Source organism: Perissodus microlepis, chromosome 13, assembly GCF_051167445.1.
Source record: "Perissodus microlepis isolate ML-2025 ecotype Zambia chromosome 13, ASM5116744v1, whole genome shotgun sequence".
In the NCBI taxonomy this organism is placed as follows: domain Eukaryota; kingdom Metazoa; phylum Chordata; class Actinopteri; order Cichliformes; family Cichlidae; genus Perissodus; species Perissodus microlepis.
Window position 1 is genome coordinate 3446517 of NC_140473.1, and position 25277 is coordinate 3471793.

Sequence of the window (25277 nt, forward strand, 5' to 3'; positions counted from 1 at the left end):
TTTTTTAACGATGGATTAAGTGACTGTTTGCGTAAAAATAAATACATAAATCAAAACGTGTGTGTGTGTGTGTGTGTGAGTGAGAAGGAGAGAATGAGCAACATCCGACTCCGAGGCAGTGACGGAGATAAAAAGCAGCACCAGAGTGAAAGAAGAAAGACGGCAAACAACAATAATGAGGAGCCAAAGAAATACAAAGAGTCCACAGCTGGTTTTACATCAAAGCACTTTTATGCCAATTATAGTGGACTAAATTTGAGGGGCTGAAAGAAAATGTCTTAATAGAGCAGGTGGAGATGTGTTTTGTCAAATTATGCAATATGCAGCCGAAGATGAGTCAAGTGGATCAGTGTAGTCCTTAATCAGAGTTTGAGTCTCCGAGAGCCTCAATACATTACAGTACAAAACTCTGACAACAATAAAGAATTTCTAAAATATCAATTACAAAAACACTGACACACACACACACGCCATGTAAAAGCCCGATTCTTGTGACATTACACAGTCACATAAGTTATTCACAGGACTCTATGCATCCCTGTAAAAAACTAAGTAGACCACATAATTCAATAGCTAATAGAACCAATTTAATACCAATATCGATTCATCAATCCATCCATTTTTTCTGGGGCGGGTCGTGGGGACAGCAGTCTAAGAACAGAAGCCCAAACCTCCTTCTCAACGGCCACCTCCTCCAGTTTATCCAGGGGGGCACCAAGGCATTCCCAGGCCAGCCGAGAGATATAATCTCTCACACGTGTCCTGGGTTTGCTCCAGGGCCCTTCTCCCAGTGTGAAATGCCCAGAATACCGCGCCCAGGGGCATCCTTGTTACATGCCGGAACCACCTCAACTGGCTCCTATCGATGTCTATCCTGAGCCCCTCTCGGATGGCCCAACTTCCTCACCTCATCTCTAAGGGAGAGGTCAGCCACCCTTTGGAGAAAGCTCATTTCCACATACATCAACCGGTAAATCAAGAGCTTTGCTTCCATAAAAATTATCAACAGAATCGGTGACAAAGGGGAGCCCTGGTGGAGTCTAACACCGACCGGGAACAAGTCCAACTTATTGTGGCTATGTGGCCCAAGCTCTTGCAATGGTTGTACACCAAACACATGTAGACTGCTTGGACAAACTCCCATGCACCCAAGTATCCTCGACAGGGTAAAGCAGCATTAACATTTTCTGTATGACTTTATCAACCTCTCACATTGCTGTAAAATAATTTTGTCCTACTTATGCTTACCGCATTTCTTCAGTTCATGGAGGTTTGTGGATATGAATGCACGACTCCTTTAAGATAAGTTGAGTGTAAGTCTGGACTTTCACCATTGCAAAATCATTGCAACAGCTTGATACTTTTCTTCTTCAGCCATTCTGTTGTAGATGTACTGCTGTGTTTGGGATCATTTCCCTGTTGCATGACTGAATCTTAGCCAAACTTTAGCTGTCAGTCACACATTTGAATCTAAAATCCTTAGAGATATACAGTTCATAATTTACTCAAAAATGAGAAGGTGCTCAGGTGCAGTGGCTGCAAAATGAACCCAAATCATCAACTACTCAACCACCACCAAAACCAAACAGCATATGAGCACAAACATGGCGCTGTGCATTATGAACAAACATCTCCTCTTTAATGTCTTCCAATGTCCAGAGACCACTGTTTCAGAGGTCTCTACTTTGTTCAGATGCAAATTTGCAACCCTAAGCAATGTTGCTTAGGGTTATTGTTTATTTGTTTTGGGGTTTTTTTGTTTGTTTTTTTTACAAAGAATTTATTTTACAAAGAATTAGAAAAGAGTTCTCTTGGCAACCCTCCCAACAAGCCAATCTTGTTCTGACTTTTCCTAACAGTACTGTCATTAATTTTAACACGTTAAATGAGGCCTCAGAGTCTGAGGTCTATCTCGAGTTTTGTTTTTACAATTTCTCTGACCACTGCCTGATGTGACTTTCAGGTAAATCCTGGGAAGATCACGAATGTATCAAAAGTTCTGTTTCTATAAAGGTGGCCAATACTTGCTGATGATCAATTAATTGAGCATTGATTAGAAACACCTGGCTGCTACTCACCCTCTTAATTTCTATGAAAGCAGTAAAGGTGTGCTTAGTTTTTCCTCAGGACTGCATCTTGTGAAAAACTGTTTTTAAAATATAAAAACAACTGGATGTTTGTTACAGGCTTTAATGCCTGGTTCACGGTTCCAGCACTACTTCTACAAGTGCATGCTCAGTCCACTGTCAGCGAAACCTTACTATCGTAAAACTAAATGTGACTGTTATATGGATTCATGCACGAATAATACTGCACTTGAGTTTTAGAAAGCATAACAATGAGGGGGCAGCAAAATCCGAAGAAAGTTCACTTGGTTGTTTTTTTTATATTCATTTTTAACAGTTAGTTATACATTGGTTTAATAAATAGGGCATATTACTTAGGCTACGTTCACACTGCAGGTCTTATTGCTCAATTCCGATTTTTTGATCAAATCCGATTTTTTTGTCTGCTTGTTCACACTACAAATAAAATGCGACAGCAAACGCTCTCTAGTGTGAACGCTCAAAGCGGCCCGCATGCGCAAAAGAAGACTTCACACACAACGCGCTCTGTTTAGACCCAGAGCAAACAGTATTGTTTGACAGATGGCCGTTAATATAAAGACTTCGGACTTTACGTTTCCCAATTTTTGCTTTAAGTTATTTTGTTATTTACATAATAATGTAAATAACCTTATAATTATCCTTATTGCTGTTTAAGAGAGGAGCGGTGCTTCAAAGGATAGCTGCAGATTTCTGTCAGAATCTGCAGATTATACAGTACAAATAAAATGTTCACGTTTCTCCAACGTTGTCTTCCCAACAGTTTCACTGACATCTACACGGGATGGCCAGGAAGCGTTCGCGATGTCTTCTCGGGCGCTTCTCCGGAGCTGATAATTAGTGCCTGTCTTGTGTCAGTGACGTAAAAGACGGATTTAATGCGACATGACCATTCAAACAGCAGTCGCTTTCTAAAACATTGGATATGTATCGGATTCAGTACCACATACGAAAGTGACCCAGATCGGATTTGAAAATATCGGATTTGTGCCGTTCACACTGTGATACCATGATCAGATATGGGTCGCATAGGGTCAAAAAAAAAAATCGGATTTGATGCGCTTTCGCCTGCAGTGTGAACGTAGCCTTAGTGTTTGCACATTGAGTTTGACTGGCTTAATTTATCTGTGCACATTTACAGACGTTACACAGTTCCTGGGTTTTATTAGAATTATTTTTTACATGAAAAAAAATTGGGGATGTGTCATCCGCACGTTTATTCTAATCCAGTAGTGGGTGCGCAGTAGTCTGGGATTTCACCATCTTTTACTGTGAATGTAAATCTTCAGTAATTTTAGAATCTGTCATAATGAACTGCAAACTTCAAGATCTTTTGCCACAAAGTAAGAATGGGTGGATAAATTATACTAAAATTAAATAAAAAGCATGAAATTAAAAAAAACAAAAAAACAACAACATTACACCCTGAAGTTTAATCAAACATTTTTAATGCATTATGGTGTATCCTTAGCAGAGATTTAATCCTAGTTCATCTTGCCTGAAATCACGAGAATGTTAGAATGTGTGAAATGTATTGAGAATTCATTTAAGATGGGTTTTTATTTTAAAACAAACTTTAATATTTGACCCTCAAACTAGCATTTTAAGGTTTAATCTGATGTCAGTATGAATTCTTGCGGTATTGCTTTTTAAGTCAGCTTTCACTGACTTCATACATTTAAAATATTGGGAGTTTTTTTTTTTTTTTGATGTGTCAGATATTTTTTGTGAGTTAAATCTTCTAGATGATATGTTTCTGAAACAAAGGTCGAAAGTGTGACATATAGCAACCTAGTAGCATTTGACATTCACTGAACAGAAGTAAAACCTCTTTAGACAGACAGTGTGTGCAGCTGTGTATATTCACTTACCTGTGCTGTCCAGTTTATAGCTAGTGGCACTGGCAGGTCAGCTGAGCATTCAGGAGTCTCTGCAGGATGCTGTGTGTTAAGAAGATGGGGTAAAACTGTGGCATATATTAAGACTTCATTTAAATAAAAAAGCAAAGTGATCTCCGAATTCTGATTAAAAAATGTGCATCAGGAAGTTGGGCATCATAGTTTAGCAATTAGGCTTAAACTGGGATTTCTCAACATGCTAGGAAAGTCTGCTATAATAGGTCAATAGCCTCTTATAATTAACATTAACAGCCACCCTGTATTTATTTAAAACAGTCTTGTTACTAAGACTTTATTGGCTCAACTTTCTAAAGAGCTGAAAAATACATTTTGGTCAATATATATGAGCAGCTCTTTTTTTTTCCCTGTTCACCTTCAGCATCATACTACTCTGTCCTCATCCTCTCTCACTCCCCTGCCTTCCAAGCCTCCATGCGTCCGTGCCAGTGCTGCCTCCTCCCTGGCTGTGCCTGGTGAGGGATGACCTGGCGCTGGATTTGGCGGAGGCAGCTGGAACACAGGGAGGACTTGGAGCTGTTTTTTTACAGTGCCAAAAAGTTGAGGAGGGCCAGGTAGGCAGGTGGGCACAGAGTGGGGTACCACCACCCTCCTTTGTCCCTGGTGGATGTCATCTGGGCTTAGCTAAGCACCAGCTCACCATGATATCCACCCACCATGCCCAGAATATGCTTCCCCACTCTGACTTACAAAAAGTAAAACATTCACTTGAAAAGTTTTAAGTAATTCTGCTGTCAAAATCTCAAAATTAAACAATTAAAATAACAAAAACAACCCTTATTCTATGTGTGGAAAATGAGCTGCAGAGCTCACTTCTTCAAGTATGCATTATGTAACCTGTTTTTAAAGGATGAAATATTTTTTGTTGCCAGTGTCTGAATTATAAATTGTAATGTAAAGCAAAAACAAAATCTGCGTCTGCACAAGTGGCACACCGCTTTGGTTGCATCCTTAGGTTTACCTCTTTCATCTGGTTTAAAGCCAAAGAAATCCCAAATTGGCGACTTTATATTTTTTAGTGCTGTCAGCGTTAACGTGCCGTCATCACTGAACCGATGACATACTGACATGGATTAATTGTTAACGCGATTTACAATTAACCCATCTGGAGCGCGGACTGAGTCAAAATCCTTGAAACGTCTCTGTCAACGTTTTTCGGGCAGTTTGTCCAAAGTTTGTTCATTCTGCGCTCCAGATGGTTTGAGCGCATTAAAAATTTTAACCGCGTTAATTGTGATGACCACGTTTAAGCCGCGTTAATGCTGACAGCTTCTTTTTGTGTGTGTGTGTGTGTGTGTGTGTGTGTGGGGGGGGGGGGGGGGGGGGGGGGGGGGGATTAGTTCGTCCATGTTTGGACTTCTGTGTTGTGAACAAGCAAATCAGTCCGTGCATGATTACATTGCTCTGCCCATCAAAAAGTCTGCGCATCCACGAATATATCGGCCATCTATGATTGTTGGACTGACGATTTCTGGTTGGAAAATTTTTACATATTGCCCAACCCTACACTAGTGAGCAGCACTGTGCTGACTTTAATTAATTTACAGATGCAACCTATGCAGCGCTCGTTTAAATTTACACTTTAGCGATGCATGATGACATTTAAATTTATCCTTTATCCTGATTTGAAAAATAAATTGTCTCATTATTTTTCAAAGTTCAACTTGTTTTTTTAAAAGTTTAGCGTTTTAAAACCAGATCTCACCAACTTTACCAGAAAGATCAATCTTACTGGACGAGCAGAGGAGAACTGCACGTCTCATTTCTGCAAGTAGTTCATTAGTCTGGGACTAAGATATCACAAATCATGCTTTCAGATAGTGAGGCTTTTCTGCTCGAGCAGTCACAGCAAACTCAGAGTCAATCACAGGAAGCTACAAGTGAAACGAAAAGAACATTTCCATGATCAGAAATCAAGAATGCAGCCTTACTACTGTAAAGCTTACAATCAACCAGAATCATCACATGTACCTGTAACGAAATGTCATTAAGTGTCGTTTTATATGGAAATTCCACAGCCACAGCCTTCCACAGCCTGCGTTTAGGTTAACCTACACTGGGCAGAGGTTTTGTGTATCTCTTTCAATAGCAGAGCAGAGACAGCAGCTATGCAGATGAGTGTGGGTGTACTGATTTTCTCTATGCATAGAAGAAGGTTTTCCATCACGCTGGGGTTATGTGGAGATATTTTATCTGTGCTACGTCTCAGTCACAGCGGGTTATCGTGTCTCTCCACACCCTCTCCAGTTTGACCCAGATTTAGGGGCACAGATGTAAATCACTGATTTGCCATCAGCAAAGTGAACAACCCCACATGCATTTGGTGAAGTTGGCCTGTTTGGATTTGGATTGGCTGTAGGTCAACATCAAGTTGTAGAGTATTCCATTTGATGATGAATAATTTTTTTAGTGTGGAAAATGATCCAGTCCTTACGGTAAACTGTGTGTTTCTCAGTGTGCACAATGAGAGTGCGCCTTACCTTAGACTTGAGTTTAACAGTGAGGATGTGCTGCCTTCCAGCGGAGTCCTCCGCTTTCAGTCTCAACATTCGGAACTCGGTGTCAATGAAGAGCAGCCTGAAGATGGACACGCACAAAGCACACGCCATAAATCAACCTCTATTCATAGAGAAGGGCACACGCAACACTGTAACCTGACAGCAGCCATCATCCGTCATTAATCACAGCTGCAGAGAGCAATATTGAGACATAAACTCTACCTTGAGATTTATCACTCTGGGTACCAACACAGTGACATTACATCAGACTGCAACTCTGGAGTCATGGCCTACAACTATGGATCATTTTCTGCTAATCTGTGGTCCTCTGCAGCAAACTGTGGCCACAGTAACCTGACATGACACATAAAGTCCTGGCCCATACCTTAGTGTGCCATCCTGTAAGTTATTTTGCCAATTCACCCTGTTAATAAACAGTTGACTAGTCATCTTACCATAATGATGTTCACATATATTTGTATTAACCACTAAATACAGAATGAAAATAATTTTTTAAGTGCCACTAGCTTGGCAAAACCTGTCTGTCTGGTGGGTTTTTGCCAGTAAAAACAAACGAAACACAGTTTGTTTCAGCACAGAACCTGGTAACTGCATCTGCTGGATAAGAATATTGGGTCTCCCTGCCTCTTGGAGAATTCCATCTATGGATATGATTTATGAGGAACTTCTGGGTATTAAAAAAAAACAAAACAAGGAAGACAAAATAGATGGTGGGCAAAAATGAACTGTGACCCCTTTTGCACAGGTATATGATCCATCCATTCATGGTTTCTGATGGTATCTTTGACATGGGATGAATCTTAAAATGCAACTGATGGCCATTTCCATTATTTTTTGTCATTTTATTTTCTCTTTGTAAAAGTTCCCAAAAATAAAGTAAAAAAAAAAAGAATGAAATTTAGCTGAGTCCTGCTAGTCCCAGACCCACCTATCAACCAGCGTTAGCAAAGAAGGTAGTTTTATATTAGCAGTAGGTTAGTGAGCTAAAAAGAAACATACAAGACAAAAAATACATTACATAACAATTATGTTGCACATTCTCAGTCTTATGCACGAACACATTATTTTTATTGAACGAATAATTTATAGTAATTATCCCATAAATAAAGTTAATAATGTTCGTATATACTTTAGTATTTAATAAAAATATGCAGGTAATTAAGACAGAGACAACATTTATTAATTAATGTTTTAGTTATTATATGAATAATGTTAATAAAAATTCTTTGAGTTCATTAGCTGACAGAAACAAACCTCAGCCAACACCAGTTTGTCCAGAGGAATAACATGACGCTAACATTAGCGTGGCTTTAGCAGTTACAGCAGTGGGAGGAAGCTCTCAGAAAACAATGCGTCTCTGGATGACCTTAGGCTGAGATGTTTTTCAGCCTGAATCAACTTGTAAATCAGACCTTCTCCTCCCTGAGCTAATTATAACCTATTGAGGTTAAGGACACAACACTGATGTGGCTGGAGCATTCGCCAACACTGCTGTCAGATTTACTGCTCCTTCTGCTGCTCCAGCACACTGTAAAGGAGTCAGTTCCTCCCCCTCGCCAGACCAACTCCAGTCTACTGAGACCCAAAGATAAAAGACTGATCCGAGACAAAGGATTTGAACAGTCCTCCTCCAGATTTACAGTACATTACGACGGGCGCTCTATGCTGAGGCTGACATGGCTGTATATCAGCTGAGGATTTATGGAGTGTGTTAGAGAGGACTGATGTGAACATTGTGCTCAGGGAATGACACGCGCGCACACACACACACTTAGGGAAGTGATGGAATGATGGGAGACGGTGTCCGATGGGCCCGACTCATAAAAGCGTCTGCTTGCTCACTCACTTTCAATCAAACGCCGGAGTAGGGCGTCCGTGCTTTATTGCAATATGCTCACTAACATCTATGCATACAGGCACACAATGTCACCATCGAGCTAGTCTGACAAAGCCACAATTTTGGTTTTGTGTGAACCAAAAATTGGTGCTACCTGCTGAAACAATCTAGCCAAAGTATTGAATTTCTTGAAAAGGCACTACTCTGACTATTTCATATCCTGCACTTTTACCAAAAGGACAGTCATAAAATACCGATTGCTGCTCACAGCAATAAAGACACAATAATGACAAGTTACCAAACCTATTCAGGTGATGAAAGTGACCGGTGTCCGAAAGAACAATTCAATGGATAACAAGTGGAATCATTAAAATCAAGTTCCAGTGAGTTACAGAAGGCATGAACAAAAGAATGACCGTCTGTGAAAAAGGAAAACCTCTCAATGTTTTTACTTTTGATATCAGAGTAACCCACGATCGATCCCTTTCTACAGCTCTCAGTCCTCAGGCTTGATGGAACTCAACATAACAACCATTATAGGCACCTTGAATTAAAATGAATCTTTTACATTTTATTGTTTTACCTGTACAACTATCTACATCTACAGTACTGTGCAAAAGTCTTGGTCAGCCTTCCTTTTTTTTAATATCTCACAAAATGCCAGCCATGTTTTTTTTAAGTCACCTTGAGTCCTCCAGTCTTTGGCTGCTTTTTCACCCATTTTTAGCCAAGTACCTGACCACTGAACTAGGAATCATTCAAGTACAAGAAAAATGGTACATCCAGGGATAAAATAAAATAAAAATGAATTACGCAGCAGTCCTAAAACAATAGATGAACAGCATCTGAAAGTCATATCCTTAAGAAACAAAAAATAAACCTACCAGCAGAGACCTGATACAGGACCTGACAGACACATCTGGCCCTTCTGTTTATCCATCTACTATTTACTGAACCTTCACTCGGTCAAGTAGCAGTTCTTAAAGAAGGGACAAAGAAAAAAAGGCTGACTGTGTACCGAATTACAAAAGAACTAAACTGGAAACGAGTGGTGACAGGTCGTATGGAGTTATGAATCCAAATTTGACATTTCTGGTTCAAATCACTATCAGGTTATGGGGAGGAGGTCAGAAGAGGTACAACTGTGAGTGTCTGCAGCCTCTAAAACAGGCTGTGTCATGGTGTGGAACTACATTTCAGGCAGTGGTCTGGGAATGTTGTCAAAACTGCTGGAATTATCCGATGGAATAACCCAGAAAAGTAATGTCAGATTTTGATCCACAATGCAATACAATCTACAGAGCACATGTTTGGCAGCAGACCACAATCCAAAGCACACAGCAAAAGCACACCTGGATAGAAAAACATCAGTCTGGCCTCCCCAAAGGTAGAACCTCAACATTTGTGCAATAGTGTTGAACGCAGCTAACATCCAAAGAAGAACTTTGGAATATCACACTATACAATTTTTAAAGACAGAGGAAAAAAAAATTAAAGCAAGAAATACTTAACTACTAAATATCTGTTTGTGTTTGTTTTTTAATTTAATGCTTATTCAAGAATGTTGGCAAACCACTCTACTTCAAAATCTACTTCTTCACAAGTTCTAGTAGTGTGCAATGCAAGTACATAGTATTCATGAGAAACCACTGAAGTATGTTTTCTCTGATGTGGTGCATGCAAAGAGTTATGAGAAAGAAGTAAGGCTGGCACAGCAGCAAATTTGCCATTGGATATTTAAGCTGTAAAACAGAAATTCAAAAAACATCAAAGATTATTGCTAAAGTTGACTTTTGCTGTATAAATCTGGCAGAATGTACAGAGATAATCTAGACCATAGGTGTCAAACTCTGGCCCACGGGCCAAATTTGGCCTAATTACATTTGGCCCGCAAAGCCATACCAAATTACTATTAGAGCTGGGCTACTGGTATTATACAGCTAATATATATATTGTTTAGTATTAAGCTTTGCTTGTTCCATATTCCGTTTTTCAGCAAAACGTGTTTGAGTCCATGAGAAAAGATTCATTCTTATATCTAGAGGAATAAATATATTTCAATAAATATTAACGTTAGCCCACGACTTTGTTCCAGTTTTGAATTTTGGCCCACTGTGTATTTGAGTTTGACACCCCTGATCTAGACAGAACAAATCTGACCAGTATACAGTATAAGAAAAAGAACTTGTAATTTTGGTTTCTTGACAAAGAATATCAGGAGGGAGAAAAAAAATCATTGGTGCATTGCTAAAACACATTTCCAGCTCCTCTCCTCTGGGGTTTCACACCCCGTATAGCAGGGACTAGCTGCCGCCCCTACTTGGCCATGATGGAAACAGCGTGACAGTCAGATGTCCTGCTGGGAAGACTGATGAGAGCATCCCATTTGCAACTCCACACTTCCAGACAGCGCACACCACGCACATCAGTGTGTGCGCATGTGTCTGATTTTTTATTTTTTTTTTAAATATGGGAGTGCGTGTTGACAAAGTGATTCATGAATGGTGAGATCAACACATATGTAATGCTTGTGTGCACTGCATCAGAAACACACATGCAAAACGATGGCATGCACAAGAATGGATAGAGAACGATGTAAGCCGTGCAAAAATAAATAAATACTACTAATAATAATAAATACACCAACTTTAATAAGATAGAAGCCACTACCTGCTTTACACTTTAACTGTGCTATTCAGGACATTCTCATTACTTACAGCAACCCCAGATAACAACATTGTGTAATTTTACAGAACAGGATTTTACATGCACTTTATTAGCTGGCCTGATAATGTAACAAAAACAGAGATGAAACCGTGCGCCCCCCCCCAGCTCCAGCCCATCAGAAGCTTGCCGATGTATCTGGCCTCAGAAGAGCAGCAACGCAGTGGGACCGCACGATAATACTGAGATAAGAAGAGACGGCGCTCTGCACATCCACCAAGAGGCTGTGAACATCGAGTGCCAGCTGTGCCCATAATGAGCCCTGCAGCTTCTAGGGCCACGTTTCGAGGCCTCCGAGTGATGGCAGCTGACCTACTTGACCTCATTTTCCATTAATTAACACATGGTTTGCCATCTCCAGCCAATTAAGATGACCACACTCTCAAAATGCACAAATGGAGACACATGGAGAGAGACAGAGCTGCTCACTTACCTGGCCCAATCAGCAGACAGAATTACAGCTGAAAACCCCTGGTGGCTATTAGCACGGCCCGTACCAATTAAGACGCTAAGCGAATCTCGAGTGCTTTGGAGATTGAGGCCCACTGTGTATAATGCCTCCTAACCGTAACACGACACTGAAAATGATGTTGGTCCCATTTCAGCATAAAGCATACCTTCACCCCCCCCACTCCTATTAAAACCTGAGAGTCTTCAATTAGAGCCATTTGCATTTCGCTAATATCATAATTGTAGCTCCGGTCATTAATAGGAAAGTAGAAAATGAGTGTAGTAGTCAAGGCTTAATCCGAGCTGGGGGAGAATAGATATCTTTCTCCTAACCGCCGCCGCCACCTCCTCCTCCTCCTCGTTCTCTCCTGATGAGCGGAGAAAACGGTATTAGCCAGACCCGTCAGCGCACGTGGGCTGAGTGTTATTAAATGTGACCTGGATTTAACTATAACTCAATAACTAAAAATAAGGAAGTCATTAAGAGCCATTTGTTAATGTAGAACTGTGTTGTTGTAGGCTCTCCAATCAGTTTACGCTGCTGAAGAAAGGGGGGGGGTGCTCTATACAGCCTTTTAAAGCAGTGGGGGTTTCTGCTCATATATGCACCACAATAAGTTAATCCTGCCCCTGGGGAAAACACAGAAAACTAAAAATACATATATCAAAGCTTTGACAGAGGAACAGGAGAGCCACCGAGTTGATACGTGGAGCTCCATCAGCAAGCAATTCCACAGGCAAATTACTACCACAGTATCCTGGGACCATGTAAGTGGGGAATGGAACCATGTTACTACATTGTTCATTAAGAGAAAATAACTTGTTTGATTATGGCTTGATATTCTCAAAGCTAATTTCAACATTGCGTGGGGATTGAATCTGCACTATTTTAACTTGATGATCACACCCACAGCTTTAGGATCACCACATGCACCTACAGACTTCCATAACATTATCTGATCAATCTCATGGAGGTCATCCTGATTGCAAATGCTAAAAGTGTCAGAGGGTTTACTCCCAGCGTATGAACATGACTGTGCCTGAGCAAGCCTGACCTCCAAAATCCAGTTCTCCTCAGACTAGCGGGACCACTGCATAAACTCACAGGGCACACTTAAGCATACAGTGCCCTGAACCACTTTTAGATGTGGGTCCAGGAATGGTTCCATTAAATGAGGCGGTGTGACTGCAGTGCTTCTACGACTAAGACTGCTTGTGAAAACAACTGTTAAGTAATTAATAAACCTATAAGTCATGGGAGGACAGTGTGCAGTAAAAATAGCCAATAAATAAACCATAAAATTCATAAACCACAAACCTCTTTGTGCTGTGCAAAAGTCTGTGCGAGACAGAGAGCGGGCGATCAGAGAGAGAAGCTGAGCCTGACCATAAGGCTGGATGCATTTCACAGCAAGTGCTTATTTGGATTAGACTCATTTTCATTGCTTTAATAAAGTACGCCTTTTTAAACTTGTAAGAACGTGTAACTACAGTAACTGGCTGGTTCTGGTTAGACTGATGATGAGGTAACAACTAACTAAATGTCAGTTTCTTCTAAATTTTAAGATATGAGAAAGAATGATAATTGTTTCAGCGAGTATGAAGAAACGCATACTAACTATTAGAATATACACAGATGAGAGGTAACAGTGACATGTAAAGGCGTGATGTCTTGGTAAGAAAACAGTTGCAGTGCAATGAAAAAGTATTTTGCCTCTTCCTAGTTCCTTAGTTTTTTTGCACATTTCTTTCACTTCAATCTTTCAGATCAAACAAATTATATTAGTCAAAGATAAAGTAAGAAAAATACAAAATGCAGTTTTACGTGATTATTACAGGAAAAGAAAAACAGCTATCCAAACCTAACTGGCCCTGTGTGGAAAAAGTAATTTCCCCACCATTGTTAAATGATGAATTAACAGTGATTAACCACACTTTTTGGAAAGCTGAGTTCACTTCCACTTGCTACACCCAGGCCTGATTACTGCCAGACCTGTTGAATCAAGAAATCGCTTAAATAAAAACTGTCCGATAAAGTGAAGCAGACTAAAACATCTCACAAAGAAACACATGCCAGGATCTAAAGAAACGGGGAAACAAAGTCATTGACCTCCGTTGGTCTGGAAAGGGTTACAAAGCCAATTTAACCTCCTAGGACCTGGCGTCCACATATGTGGACATCACATTTTGGGTTATTTAGACCAAAATACTCAATTTTGCTCTACAAGGGCCTGATATCCACTTACGAGGACATTATACTGCTACTGTTCTATCAAAATTTTAAATGAATATCCTCATATATGGCTCTCATTTTTCTTAGAAACTAAAATTAGGTAAAAAAAAAAAAATCTGCTAATTCTTTGTTTTTACATTTATCAGGCCCCAATCAGCCCAAATATCAAAGAGAAATTAAAAATACATGCTGTGGAAGAGTTCGGGTCTTAGGAGGTTAAAGGATTTGGGCCTCCAGCAAACCATGGAACACCGGTGAACCTTCACAGCAATGGCCAGTCTACCAAAATTACTCCAAGAGAGCATTGACGACTCATCCAGGAGACAAAAGAACACAAAAGAACCCAGAACAACATCTAAAGAACTTCAGGCCTCACTGCCTATGTTAAGTTCAGTGTTCATAATTTAACAATAAGAAAGAGAAAGGTCAAAAATGGCATCCTTGGGAGAGTACCAAGGCACAAACCACTGCTGACTAAAAGGAACACAAAGTTTCTCATTTGCCAAACAATATTTTGATGATCCCCAAGACTTTGGGGGAAATGTCGTGTGGACTGACCAGACAAAATCTGAACTTTCTGGAAGGCTATGTTATATCTAGTGTAAAAAACAGAACATCATATCAACAGTCAAACATGGTGGTGGTAGTATGATGGTCTGGCGCTATTTTGCTGCTTCAGGACTTGGATGAGTTGCCATAACTGAGGGAACCATGAATTCTAGTCAGTACCAGAAAATCTTGAAGGAGAATGTCCAGCCTTCAGTTTGAGCTCTGAAATTCAAAAGCACTGATCCAGGAGGACAAAACAAACAAAACAAACAGCAGGTCCATCTCAGACTAACTCAGAAAAGAGCAAAAATGTCTGATTGTGCCACTTTTGTTACCAAGAACAGCAATCAGTTATTAGGTTTTATTGTTTTCCACATAGGGCCAGGTAAGTATAGATAATCTTTCATTCCACTGAAAAAAGGTAACTCTGTTATCCGTTTGTCACAACATTCTTGGCAAGTAAAGTATTTTCCCCCTACAAACAGTAGCATGCACCATAAGCAGGCCTGTAGGATATTTCCAGAGGACTGCATTGTAATAACACGATCAGTGTTGTTGCCTAAGCAGATAATTTCAGAGCCTGCTTCTGTCAGAGATTTCTGCCTATTGAAAGGAAATACTTCCGTCTCCAAGTGCTGCTCACAGGGGATTGTCTGACTCTTGGGGTTTTCTGTCCAATAATGAAGGGTCTTTACCTTACATTATAAAGTGCCTTGAGATGAATGCTGTTGTATGATGTTGTGGTGTCCTATAATCAGCAGACACAAACCTAAGCTGCGACTCAGACAAAACCACCAGTAAAAGTGCCGTTCAGAGCTGGCAAACATGCTGACAGACATTTCACAGCTTAATGACTGACGCGCCAATAAAGCCCTGGTTCCGGAGCATGTGTTGGTACTCTTGCAGGCCCACTTACTTGTCCCACCCGACGGTCTCCATCTCAGAGATGAGCTGAGAGTAATACTGCGGAGGCGGGATGGAGCGGCACTCGGGGCGGCTCTTCAGCACCACTTCCTGCAACAACACACACAGAGCTCTTCTTATTTTAAGCCCAGATTACTATGCACATCATATCACAACTTACTCTCAGGAGCAATCTTTCTACAGAGCAAGATGAATCAGGGCCGTGATGACTGTTTTCTTTATTTTTATGGCACAAAATACACATGCACATGCATATGCCTCTCAAGCAAGGCTATTGATAATGCCTGGAGGTTCCCATTTAGTTGCTATTCATGAAGCTACAATGTCAAAGTGACCGTGCGAGCCGCCATGTCATTCTCCTCCTTACCAAGACAGTCTTCAGCTCCAGAATGAAACCGACAAGATCAGCCGACTGCTGCAGCCTCTGTAAGGAGTCAAACACGAGAGAAAAGACATCCTTGAATGGAGGGATAATGAAGTGACAGTGTCTATTTTTTTCCTCTAGCCAGCCATTCAAATCAAACAGTGTTTGTGATTAATGGGGGCTGCCACCAGCTTTAATAATTAATGATAGCTTAAAGGCTGTGAAAATAATGAACTTTGCAGCCCGGGGTGAAATATCAATCTCATCCAAATAACCCTGAGGGGCCACATAACAAATAGGGACATTTTCCAGGCGATGTTAATTAAACAGTGAAAAATATTTTTTCTCTGCCTGTGAGTGAGGCGAGCCTGATGGGTGACAGAGGGAGCAGGAGCGACACAAAGGAGCCAAATACAAAGCACGCAGCACAAAACAGCGTGCTCTCATAGACTGAGACAACATATCACTAAATACCAACATGCGGCACATTTACCTGCTTCACTATGCGCTCATATCCACGCAACAGGTGCTTCAACTGCCAGCAGCAGTGCAGCCTGTAAGGACAAAGTTGTGAATGGGTTACTGAGGACATCTTCTGTGGCCAGGCACAAGTTTCAAGAACATCTTTTCTGGCTCAAAATGTGCTTTCAATGGTGCGTACACACGTATCGCTGATTGGCCAAGTTACCTTACCCTAAGAGTAATCCATACATTTTCCTGTTAGTGCAGGCCATAATTTAACCTTGATTAAAGGTCAAAATGCTTTTTTAGTGGTGCCTTATGTTTTTTATAAACCAGAAAATATAATAACTAACGAGTGATTGCATAGGGGTGTATAAACACATAGAAAGTGAAAAACAGGTAAGTAAAGAAGAAACACTGATCGGAGCAGCCTACACCTATTGCAGAGTAACTAAGGAAGGATTCAGGGTCACCCGATCCAGCCCTAACTATATGCTTTATCAAAAAGGAAAGTTTTAAGCCTAATCTTAAAAGTAGAGAAGGTGTCCAGAACAAGAATTTCCATCTTGTTGTCATGAATTATTTTACTTAAATACCAATTCAGTAAATTTATAACTCTGCATGTATTTGTTGTTACATTTTATTTAACAAAGCTAGTAACTGTATGTAGACTGGACAAAGGATGCCAAATGTGGAGTTGAAATGTATGAGGAAGAGGAAGACCATAGACAACATTTAGAAATCTAGTGAATCCTTAAGATGCTCAGGATAGGGTGAGATGCAATCATACGAATACATACAGCAAATGTACATGACGCAGAGATCCGATTTCCCCTAAACCTTCATCGGTTCCCTGTTAAATCCAGCACTGAATTTAAAATCCTCCTCCTTGCATATAAAGTCCAGAAAAATCACGCTCTGTTATATCTTAAAGACCATATAATATCATATTATATCAACAGATAACTTCACTCTCACACTGCAGACTTACTTGTGGCTAAAAGTACAGGGTGGGCCATTAATATGGATACACCGTAATAACATGGGAATGGTTGGTGATATTAAAGTCCTGTTTGTGGCACATTAGTATATGTGAGGGGGCAAACTCCTCAAGATGGGTGGTGACCATGGTGGCCATTTAGAAATCGGCCATCTTGGATACAACTTTTGTTCTTTTCAATAGGAAGGCGGCCATGTGACACATCAAACTTATTGCAAGACACCCTACGAGACCACCCATCTCCCATGCTACAGTTAGCAAACTGCTTGCTAAGTTTCGTGAAACTGGTTCAGTGTTGGATTGAAATCTGCTGCAATGACCCGGTTACTGCGTTCACCAGATATCAACACAATTTCGATCCGCTCCTCACGTGTTAGCCTCTTCGACATGTCAATGGCTGTGAACAAAGAAACTTGTAAATATCTCATGAAAGAATAAAGTTACGTTGAAACCAAGCACACCATTGGTCACCACCCATCTTGAGGAGTTTGCCCCCTCACATATACTAATGTGCCACAAACAGGACTTTAATATCACCAACCATTCCCATGTTATTATGGTGTATCCATATAAATGGCGCACCCTGTAGAATGTTTTGGTTCAAGATACTCTGTATATCAGCTCCCCCTCCCTGAGCCTGGTACTGTTGGAGGCTTCTTACTTTTAAAAGGGAGTTCTTTCTCCCCGCTGTCACCATCTGATTTTTGGTGTTTTCTTTTTATTATTGTAAGGTCTATAATATAAAGTGCCCAGAGGTGGCTGTTGTTGTAAATTGGTGCTATATCAATAAAACTGAATGGAATACACAAGACAGACCACAGTCTTATAATTAATAACCTGTGGGGCGTAAAATTGAGCAGGGACAGACGCGAATCAGGAGAAATAGCAGCAACAGAAATTCAGTTTTGGTTTAAGGGGAAGCAGCAGAAAGCTGAGGATATGTCTTAGGAACCAAACAACGCAGTTTAATGTTGTTACTAAACAATACTGTTAAGTTAGCTCTCACAAATTAAGATACACTAAAATACTGTTACTTCCTTATAATGAAGTTGATTCTGCCTGAAAAGAGCCTTTGCTTGATGATGTTGGTCATAACTACATGTGGGAAAGTTAAGCCATTTCATATAAATCTTATTTTCTTTTTATTCTTTGGAAGCACTGATGTAAAAGCACACTGGAATTTGACCCTTTATGTCTCATAAGAAAAGCTAATGATTTTAAAGCTTTTATAAGTCATTTTCATGAAAATTATATATTTTTAAGGTATTTCTGTTTGGCACAGTTTTACCCAGCATGCCCTTCCTGATGCAACCCCAAAGGTTCTTTGAGTCTTTGGCTGGAATCAGCTTTTAGTTTACTAAGCAAATCTGTTAACTACTACATTATAGCAGCACTTTATTACAACTCCCTTATTAGACCTTATCCCGTATCACATTTAAAACATTTGGACAGAGAATGCAAGGGGATGCTTGTACTTGGCCTCCTTGAGCTGTCGATCTGGTGGGAGTACTATTCTCATCCTGAAGTCTCTTTCCTGGGGGGGAAGACCAGACAAAGCATTATCAGATTACTAGCTCTGCGATCAGTGTACTACAGAGGTTAATACCTTCTACAACTAACGCGCTAATGAAGAACACGTGACCGACCAACCTTCGTTAAGGAATTGGATAATATTACGTTTCTTTGGGTGTTTCAAGAGACACATAAATAATAGAAATTTACTTTATACCACGTTTTCAACTTTTTTTCATCGCTTTAATACGGCATGACACTCGTAGTAAGTAACTGCTTTCAAGATTATATACCAGCTTATGAAGTCGTTTCATGCGCTAATACAATTACGGTTCTGCTACCGATACTAATGTAAGCTGCTTAAAGAAACAGGACGAATTTACCAGAAGTTTCTATAAATCAGTTAATGTCTAAATATATGGTTTCCAGACAAGTATTTGCATCCAAAGCAAAAAATCTTTAAATTAATCGTTTTTTTCAATATGACACTGACATACGTCCAACAAAAAACAACACACAAACGCATCATTTTACCTGAACAGTGATAAATCCATCGTAGACTGTCTGCTGCTTGTTGAAAGGTACAAGCAACGGGTTATCGTTTACCAGTGATTTCTCCATAAAACTTTCTATGACCTTTTACGCCTAAGTTTCCGCTCGCAAAGCAGGGTGGCTACTTCCTAGCTTGAGTTGGACCGTAGAGACTGGCACTTTCTGATTAGTCGCTGACTTGAACCAAACCTGAGAAATTCAAGTTAAAGCTGTTAAACGTAGAATTAGCAAGAGGTGCGTTGACAGGAGAATCAATCGCAACCCCTGCATCCCGCCATTAAATCCCAAACAGTCGACGTCATCCAGTTGCTTTCAAAGACTTACAAAAAGTATCGTAATTCTGAAGTTTCTTGACAGTCGTTGGTGTGACGTTTAAACGTTAGTGTGTTGATGATTTTACTGATTAACTGCCGGTCTGTACGGAAGGTTTAACTGTTGAAATTACTGAAAATTACCGACATTATTGCCCATTATGTAATTGCGTCTAATTGACAGAAACATAATTTTTTATTTTATATATAATCTTGCTCTCATCCCCTGAGGGTTGGTGTGTTTCTCAAGCTCAGGTCTTCTACCAGACAGCCTTGAATTTGAGGGTCCTGTTTCTAGGACTACGCTCTTGTGGACAGAGCCCTCCGAAATTGTGCCTGGAATTTGGTAAAGCCATTCTTCCACTTTTGGGGTAACAACTCCTAATGCTCCTATTACCACTGAGACCACTTTTGACTTATCCTTCCACTGTTGTTTTTTCACCCCATGATGCTTCTCTATTTTGTGTGCTCCTTCTTCCAGTAGTTGCTTTCCACTGGGATTGTCATATCTATCACTACTTTGTCAACCGCCACTACATGTGATTGGATGGCCTAGAATACAGGTGTCAAACTCCAGTCCTCGAGGGCCGATGTCCTGAAACTTTACATGTCTCCCTTCTGCAACACACCTGAATAAAATTTAGTAGGTCCACAGAAGTGAACTGCATGCTGAGGTGATTCATGTTACAGCAGCTCAAGAGTGAATGAACATGGTGCAATAAAAGCAGTTTTAGAAGTACTTTTATTTACCTTTTATTTAATTTTACTTGAGTAGGGTTAGCAGTTGCCACCTCTGCATGTAGTCAAGACTTGCTAATGACCTACAAATTTTTATTCAGGTGTGTTGCAGCAGGGACACATGTAAAGGATGTTTCAGGATACCGGCCCTCAAGGACTGGAGTCCAACACCCCTGGTCTAGAACCTGTCCCTGTTGTTCTTAACCACTTGTGGTGGTGTCTCCCATTAGGACTTGGGGACTTCTAGTCCATATGTGGCCCAGATGTTCCTCTGCACTGTCTCTATGGATCTGGTGCTTAGGGTTTGTTCTTGTACTGCTATGCTCAGATTCTCAGTTTCAAAAGTACCGGTTTGGCACCAGTATTGGATAAAACCTAAACGATAGCCATCCCTATTTGGCAGATGCTCTGTGTTTCATCCTGGATTGTGACTCTGACCTGCACTTCTCCTTGCCCTCCATCGCTCTATGTTGCTCAAAGAACCATAGAAAAAGTGCTGGACTTCAGATGGACACCGTGCATTGTGTCTTGACATCAGTGGCATGTGTCTACTTCTGTGGCCAATTTATTATTCCAGCTGAGCATCTGATGATCAGAAGGGCATATGTATTGATGGCTTGGATTTAATTCCAACAATTCAGCTGACTTCTCAGCACCTGTCTTATTTTCTGGAATGTATTTGGCTGTGGCTGACCTTTGTGCATCTTTATCATGGTTCTAGTTGACCTGTGGAATACCCAGACACTTGTAGCTATCCCCTATAACTGCTGTTCTGCCTCCTGGTAGGTCACCTTCTCTCACTTTACAGCCATTTGGCCACACATATTCCACACTTATTCATAACAGTTTTTTTCATACTTATTCATACACAAAAGTGTCATGAGAGACAGGTCCTGGATGAAAAAGAGATACAACGAGATGTTGATTACTGACATTTTACAAGCTGCCAAACAAAGGCTCATAACTCTTGCCACTAAACTGAAGCGATATACCAGAAACACAGAGGCCAGGAGAATACATGGTCTGTTCTCCAAAGATCCATCTAGGACGTATTCTTATCTACAAGGGAACAGTAGCACAAGGGCAAACCCACCCAACACTGAAACTTAATAATGCTGGACAAAAATCTAAGAGTCTAAGAGAAAGAGTTGACACCACTGCCAAGTGCCTAGTGGACCTAAGAGCAGACCACAGCAGTCTCCCAGAGCATAGCCAGTCAACATCACAAAGGAAGACATCCAAGAAGTTTCCAAAATGAAGAGCTGAACAGCACAATGACCTGACATCATCTGCACCTACTGGCTGAAGAACCTAACAGCACCCAATGAGGTACTCATCCAGACTGATCCATCCAGACCCATCATAAAAAAATCCCTTTAAGGGACACTCAGGCATTATGAAACACCATGGTGAGTAGGCACAGGTGTCAATACGTAAGCACAGTTTAAAAAAATCTTTGGAAATAACACCAGAGGACCAAAGCAGGTTGACAGAGCAGTACACGAGATCTCTAAGACCAGGCAGACCAATCATGGATACGGGAGTGCTTGACACTGTACAAGGTTGATAGTGTGCTAACATTTATTAGCAACTCATTGAGACTGTGGAAGACTACACCGGAGGCCTACTCCAAGGCAATCGCACAAGATGCCATCAAGTGTGGAATATACCAAGTTGATGCACTGTCCTCATTGCTGTTCTGCATATGCCCGAACCCCCTCATCACTAAGACCAATTACAGATTTAGATTCAGGAGCGGAGTGTCAAATAATACAATATTAAAAAGTATATTTTATAGCCTGGTAGAAAAATCTGTTTTAGACTATGGATATTCACCACTTCATAACAACTCTATAGGGATACAATTTCTTTTTTTTAATCCATCATTCTGGATACGTGCCTATTTGATTGACAGGTATTTTCACACAGTCAGCTTTACCTCCTCATTTTCTTCTTTGCTTCAGATCTGCTAATTACAGCCACTGAAATGGATCTTCCTGCTGTGGAGCTTTTATAATGTAATTATCTGTCAAAAATATGGCTTGCTGTGTCTTAAAGCCCATTCAAGAAATTTGTGCTTCAGTTTTAGTGAATCAGTTACTAATGTTTTCTTGGTATGCTATTAGTTTATTATTGCTAATTACTAGATACAATTATGTGAAAAATAAAGTTTTCATAGGACTCTATGTAGTCCTGTGAAGTCAATAGCTTGTAGAACAACAGATGAAGGTTGGTGGGCTGTAGTAGCTCAAAAGCAGAGAAAAAAAGTGCTACATAAGAACCAGTCCTTTTACCATTACCCGCTGGTTTGTAAACTCCAAGCTAGGGCTGGGCCATATCATACCGTTCACGGTAATACCGGTATAATGTTGGGCAACGATAAGAAAATGAAATATCGCAATAGAATATGGGTAAAACGCGCATGCGCCGTGCCTTTGTTTTCATACACACATGGCAGAAAAAGCGTGCCGGCGGCGACGGAGAATGAGGAGGGCGAAAGCGGATCGTTGAATGAAACGGATGAACCAGAATTGGTTTGTAAAAATGCTGCAACTTCAGTGGTGTGGAACTGGTTTAGCTTTCAACCGTCAGATACACAACAAAGCATTATTTTTGGTAGAGCATGCTAGCGGGCCGTCGTTATTACCGTGTTTTTTGGAAAATACGGCACACTTAAAATCAATCCTTTGATTTTTCTGAAAATCGACAGTGTCTTTTATAATCCCTGTGCCTTATGTATGAATTCTGGTTGTGTTTACTGACCTCGAAAATCTGTCAAATGTTTTAGTACGACTTTGCTAAACTACAAACCCACACCGCTTGATGGATTGTTGGAGCATTACGGCTATCGTAGGCAGGAGCCTCGCGGAGTGATACGTACTGTGCTTCAACATAATATTACCGTATTGTGTGTGTATAACCTCTTTTTAAGTTTTGTGGATATTATACATGGTTGTGCTCAGGATATGTCGGCCAATTTCCACTGGAAATGCCTTTTGGTTAAACTGTCAGCGAGGAATTTGCATTTGCACTGTTACATTTTTATATAACTGTAATGCACATAAAAAAAACAGCTGCTTTGTTTAAGTGAAAATACATTGATGGTTTTTTTTTTGCACTAATAAAGTTGTGGAGTTGTAAAGTATTTTGTCTAGTGTCAATTATATCGTCAGTTATATCGTTATCGCAGATTTTCAAATGTATATCGTGATAAATATTTTTGGTCATATCGCCCTGCTCTACTCCAAGCTAAGTATTTTAGATGTCAGTATTTTGGTATTTTGGAAACAGAGGTGATAAGCAAGGGGTGGATCTGACTGTGAAGCTAAAGGCTAACTTGCTAGCCATTTTAACAGCTCTATTTTCCCTCAGAGTCCTATCCAATGAAAGTCTATTTGGAACCACAAAGGTCACACACCAGTGACTGGAGGCACCTCACATTGGCATCATTTTTCAGATCAAGAAGCTTAAAATGCACAGTTAAAATGACTCAAATTTTCAACTGTGGAAGTCAGTACATCCTGGTGTTATATATACTCTCTGGTATTTTATTGTATTGTACAGATGCAGACAAAAAAAAACACACCAAAGAAAGAAGAGTAACAAAGAACAGACAAACTTAGTCAGAAACTAACAAGAGCAACATAGGGGAGTAAAAACACAGAAAGCCTGACCTTCAAAACAAAACAGGAAGTACCATGAAAGATGGACAATCAATGCAGATAACATAAGACGCATTCAAAGGAAAGACATGGAAAAGGAAGACAACTAAAAATAAAATAGAGGCAATGCTGTGGGACTGAGAAATGCAGCCAAGTCCTAAAAACTACAGTTACTCCAATGGCCACTTGAGAGTGGATCTAAATTGTTCTATTAAAATGTTTTTTTTGGTGAATACTTTACCTCTCATAGTGACTAATTTTTTTATTTTTTATTTTTTTTGGGGGGGGGTTCTTTAATAACGTGGCCGCATGGCTACTTTGATCGACACATGACCAACAGATAGCTATGGCTTAGTATCTGCTCTAGTATACAAAAAAGTGTAAAATTACTCAAAACATGTCTTATATTTTTTTATATCTTTGATTTGATTAGTGCTTTGCACACTCTTGGCATCCTATCAATGAACTTCATGAGGTAGTTGCCTCAAATGGTTTTCCAACAGTCTTAAAGGAGTTCCCATGCTGAGCCCTTGTTGACCCTTTTGCCTTCACCCTACGGTCCATCTCATCCCAAACCATCTTGATTGGGTTTAGGTCAGGTGACTGTGGAGGCCAGGCCATGGCGCAGCAGCTATTTGACCATAAAGTCTCCTCTGAACAGCTGATTTAGAGATGTGCTACTGGAAGTCTGTGTGGCATTTAACTGGGCTCTAATCTGACGTGCTGTTATCTTGTGATTTCTGAGGCTGGTGACTCGGATGAATTTATCCTCAGCAGCAGAGGTGACTCTTGGTCTTCCTTTCCTGGGACGGTCCTCATGTGAGCCAGTTTCGTCGCAGCACTTGATGGTTTTTGCGAGTGCAATTGGGGATACATTCGAAGTTTTAGCAATTTTCCAGACTGACTCACCTTCACTTCTTAAAGTAATGATGGACTGTCGTTTCTCTTTACTTAGCTGATTGGTTCTTGCTACAATATGAATTCTAACAGTTGTCAAATAGGGCTGTCAGCTGTGTACCAAGCTAACTTCTGCACAACACAACTGATGGTCCCAACCCCTTTAAGAAGACAAGAAATTCCACAAATGAACCCTGACAAGGCACACCTGTGAAGTGAAAACCATTCTAGGTGACTACATCATTAAGCTCACTGAGAGAAGGCCAAGGGTTTGCAGCGCAGTCAACAAGCCAAAGGGTACCTACTTTCAGGATTCTAAAAAATATGACACATTTGAAGTTATTTTTCAATTTGGTACATAATTCCATATATCTTGCTTCATACATTTGATCTCTTCAGTGTGTATCTACATTGTAGAACGTTATAAAAATAGAAAAAAAATAAAATAAATGAGAAGGTATGTCCAAACTTTTGACTGGTAGTGTATTTACCACTAAAAGCAGAGATGTTGATCATTTTCTG

At 40.3% G+C, this 25277-nt stretch overlaps 1 protein-coding gene across 2 annotated transcripts in view; it reads right to left on the reverse strand.

Annotated features, from left to right (window-relative positions):
- The window catches only part of fancl (FA complementation group L), a 42867-nt gene extending 22862 nt beyond the window's left edge, over positions 1-20005 (reverse strand). For both annotated transcript variants that reach the window (XM_084947893.1, XM_084947892.1), the window contains exons 1-7: positions 19130-20005; positions 18559-18617; positions 16115-16175; positions 15625-15681; positions 15250-15347; positions 6502-6598; positions 3977-4045 (exon numbers count right to left, since the gene is read on the reverse strand). In XM_084947893.1, the coding sequence (XP_084804019.1) occupies positions 3977-4045; positions 6502-6598; positions 15250-15347; positions 15625-15681; positions 16115-16175; positions 18559-18617; positions 19130-19216 (528 nt within the window). In that variant the 5' untranslated portion in view covers positions 19217-20005. The remainder of the gene's footprint in view (positions 1-3976; positions 4046-6501; positions 6599-15249; positions 15348-15624; positions 15682-16114; positions 16176-18558; positions 18618-19129) is intronic.
- Positions 20006-25277: the final 5272 nt, after the last annotated feature.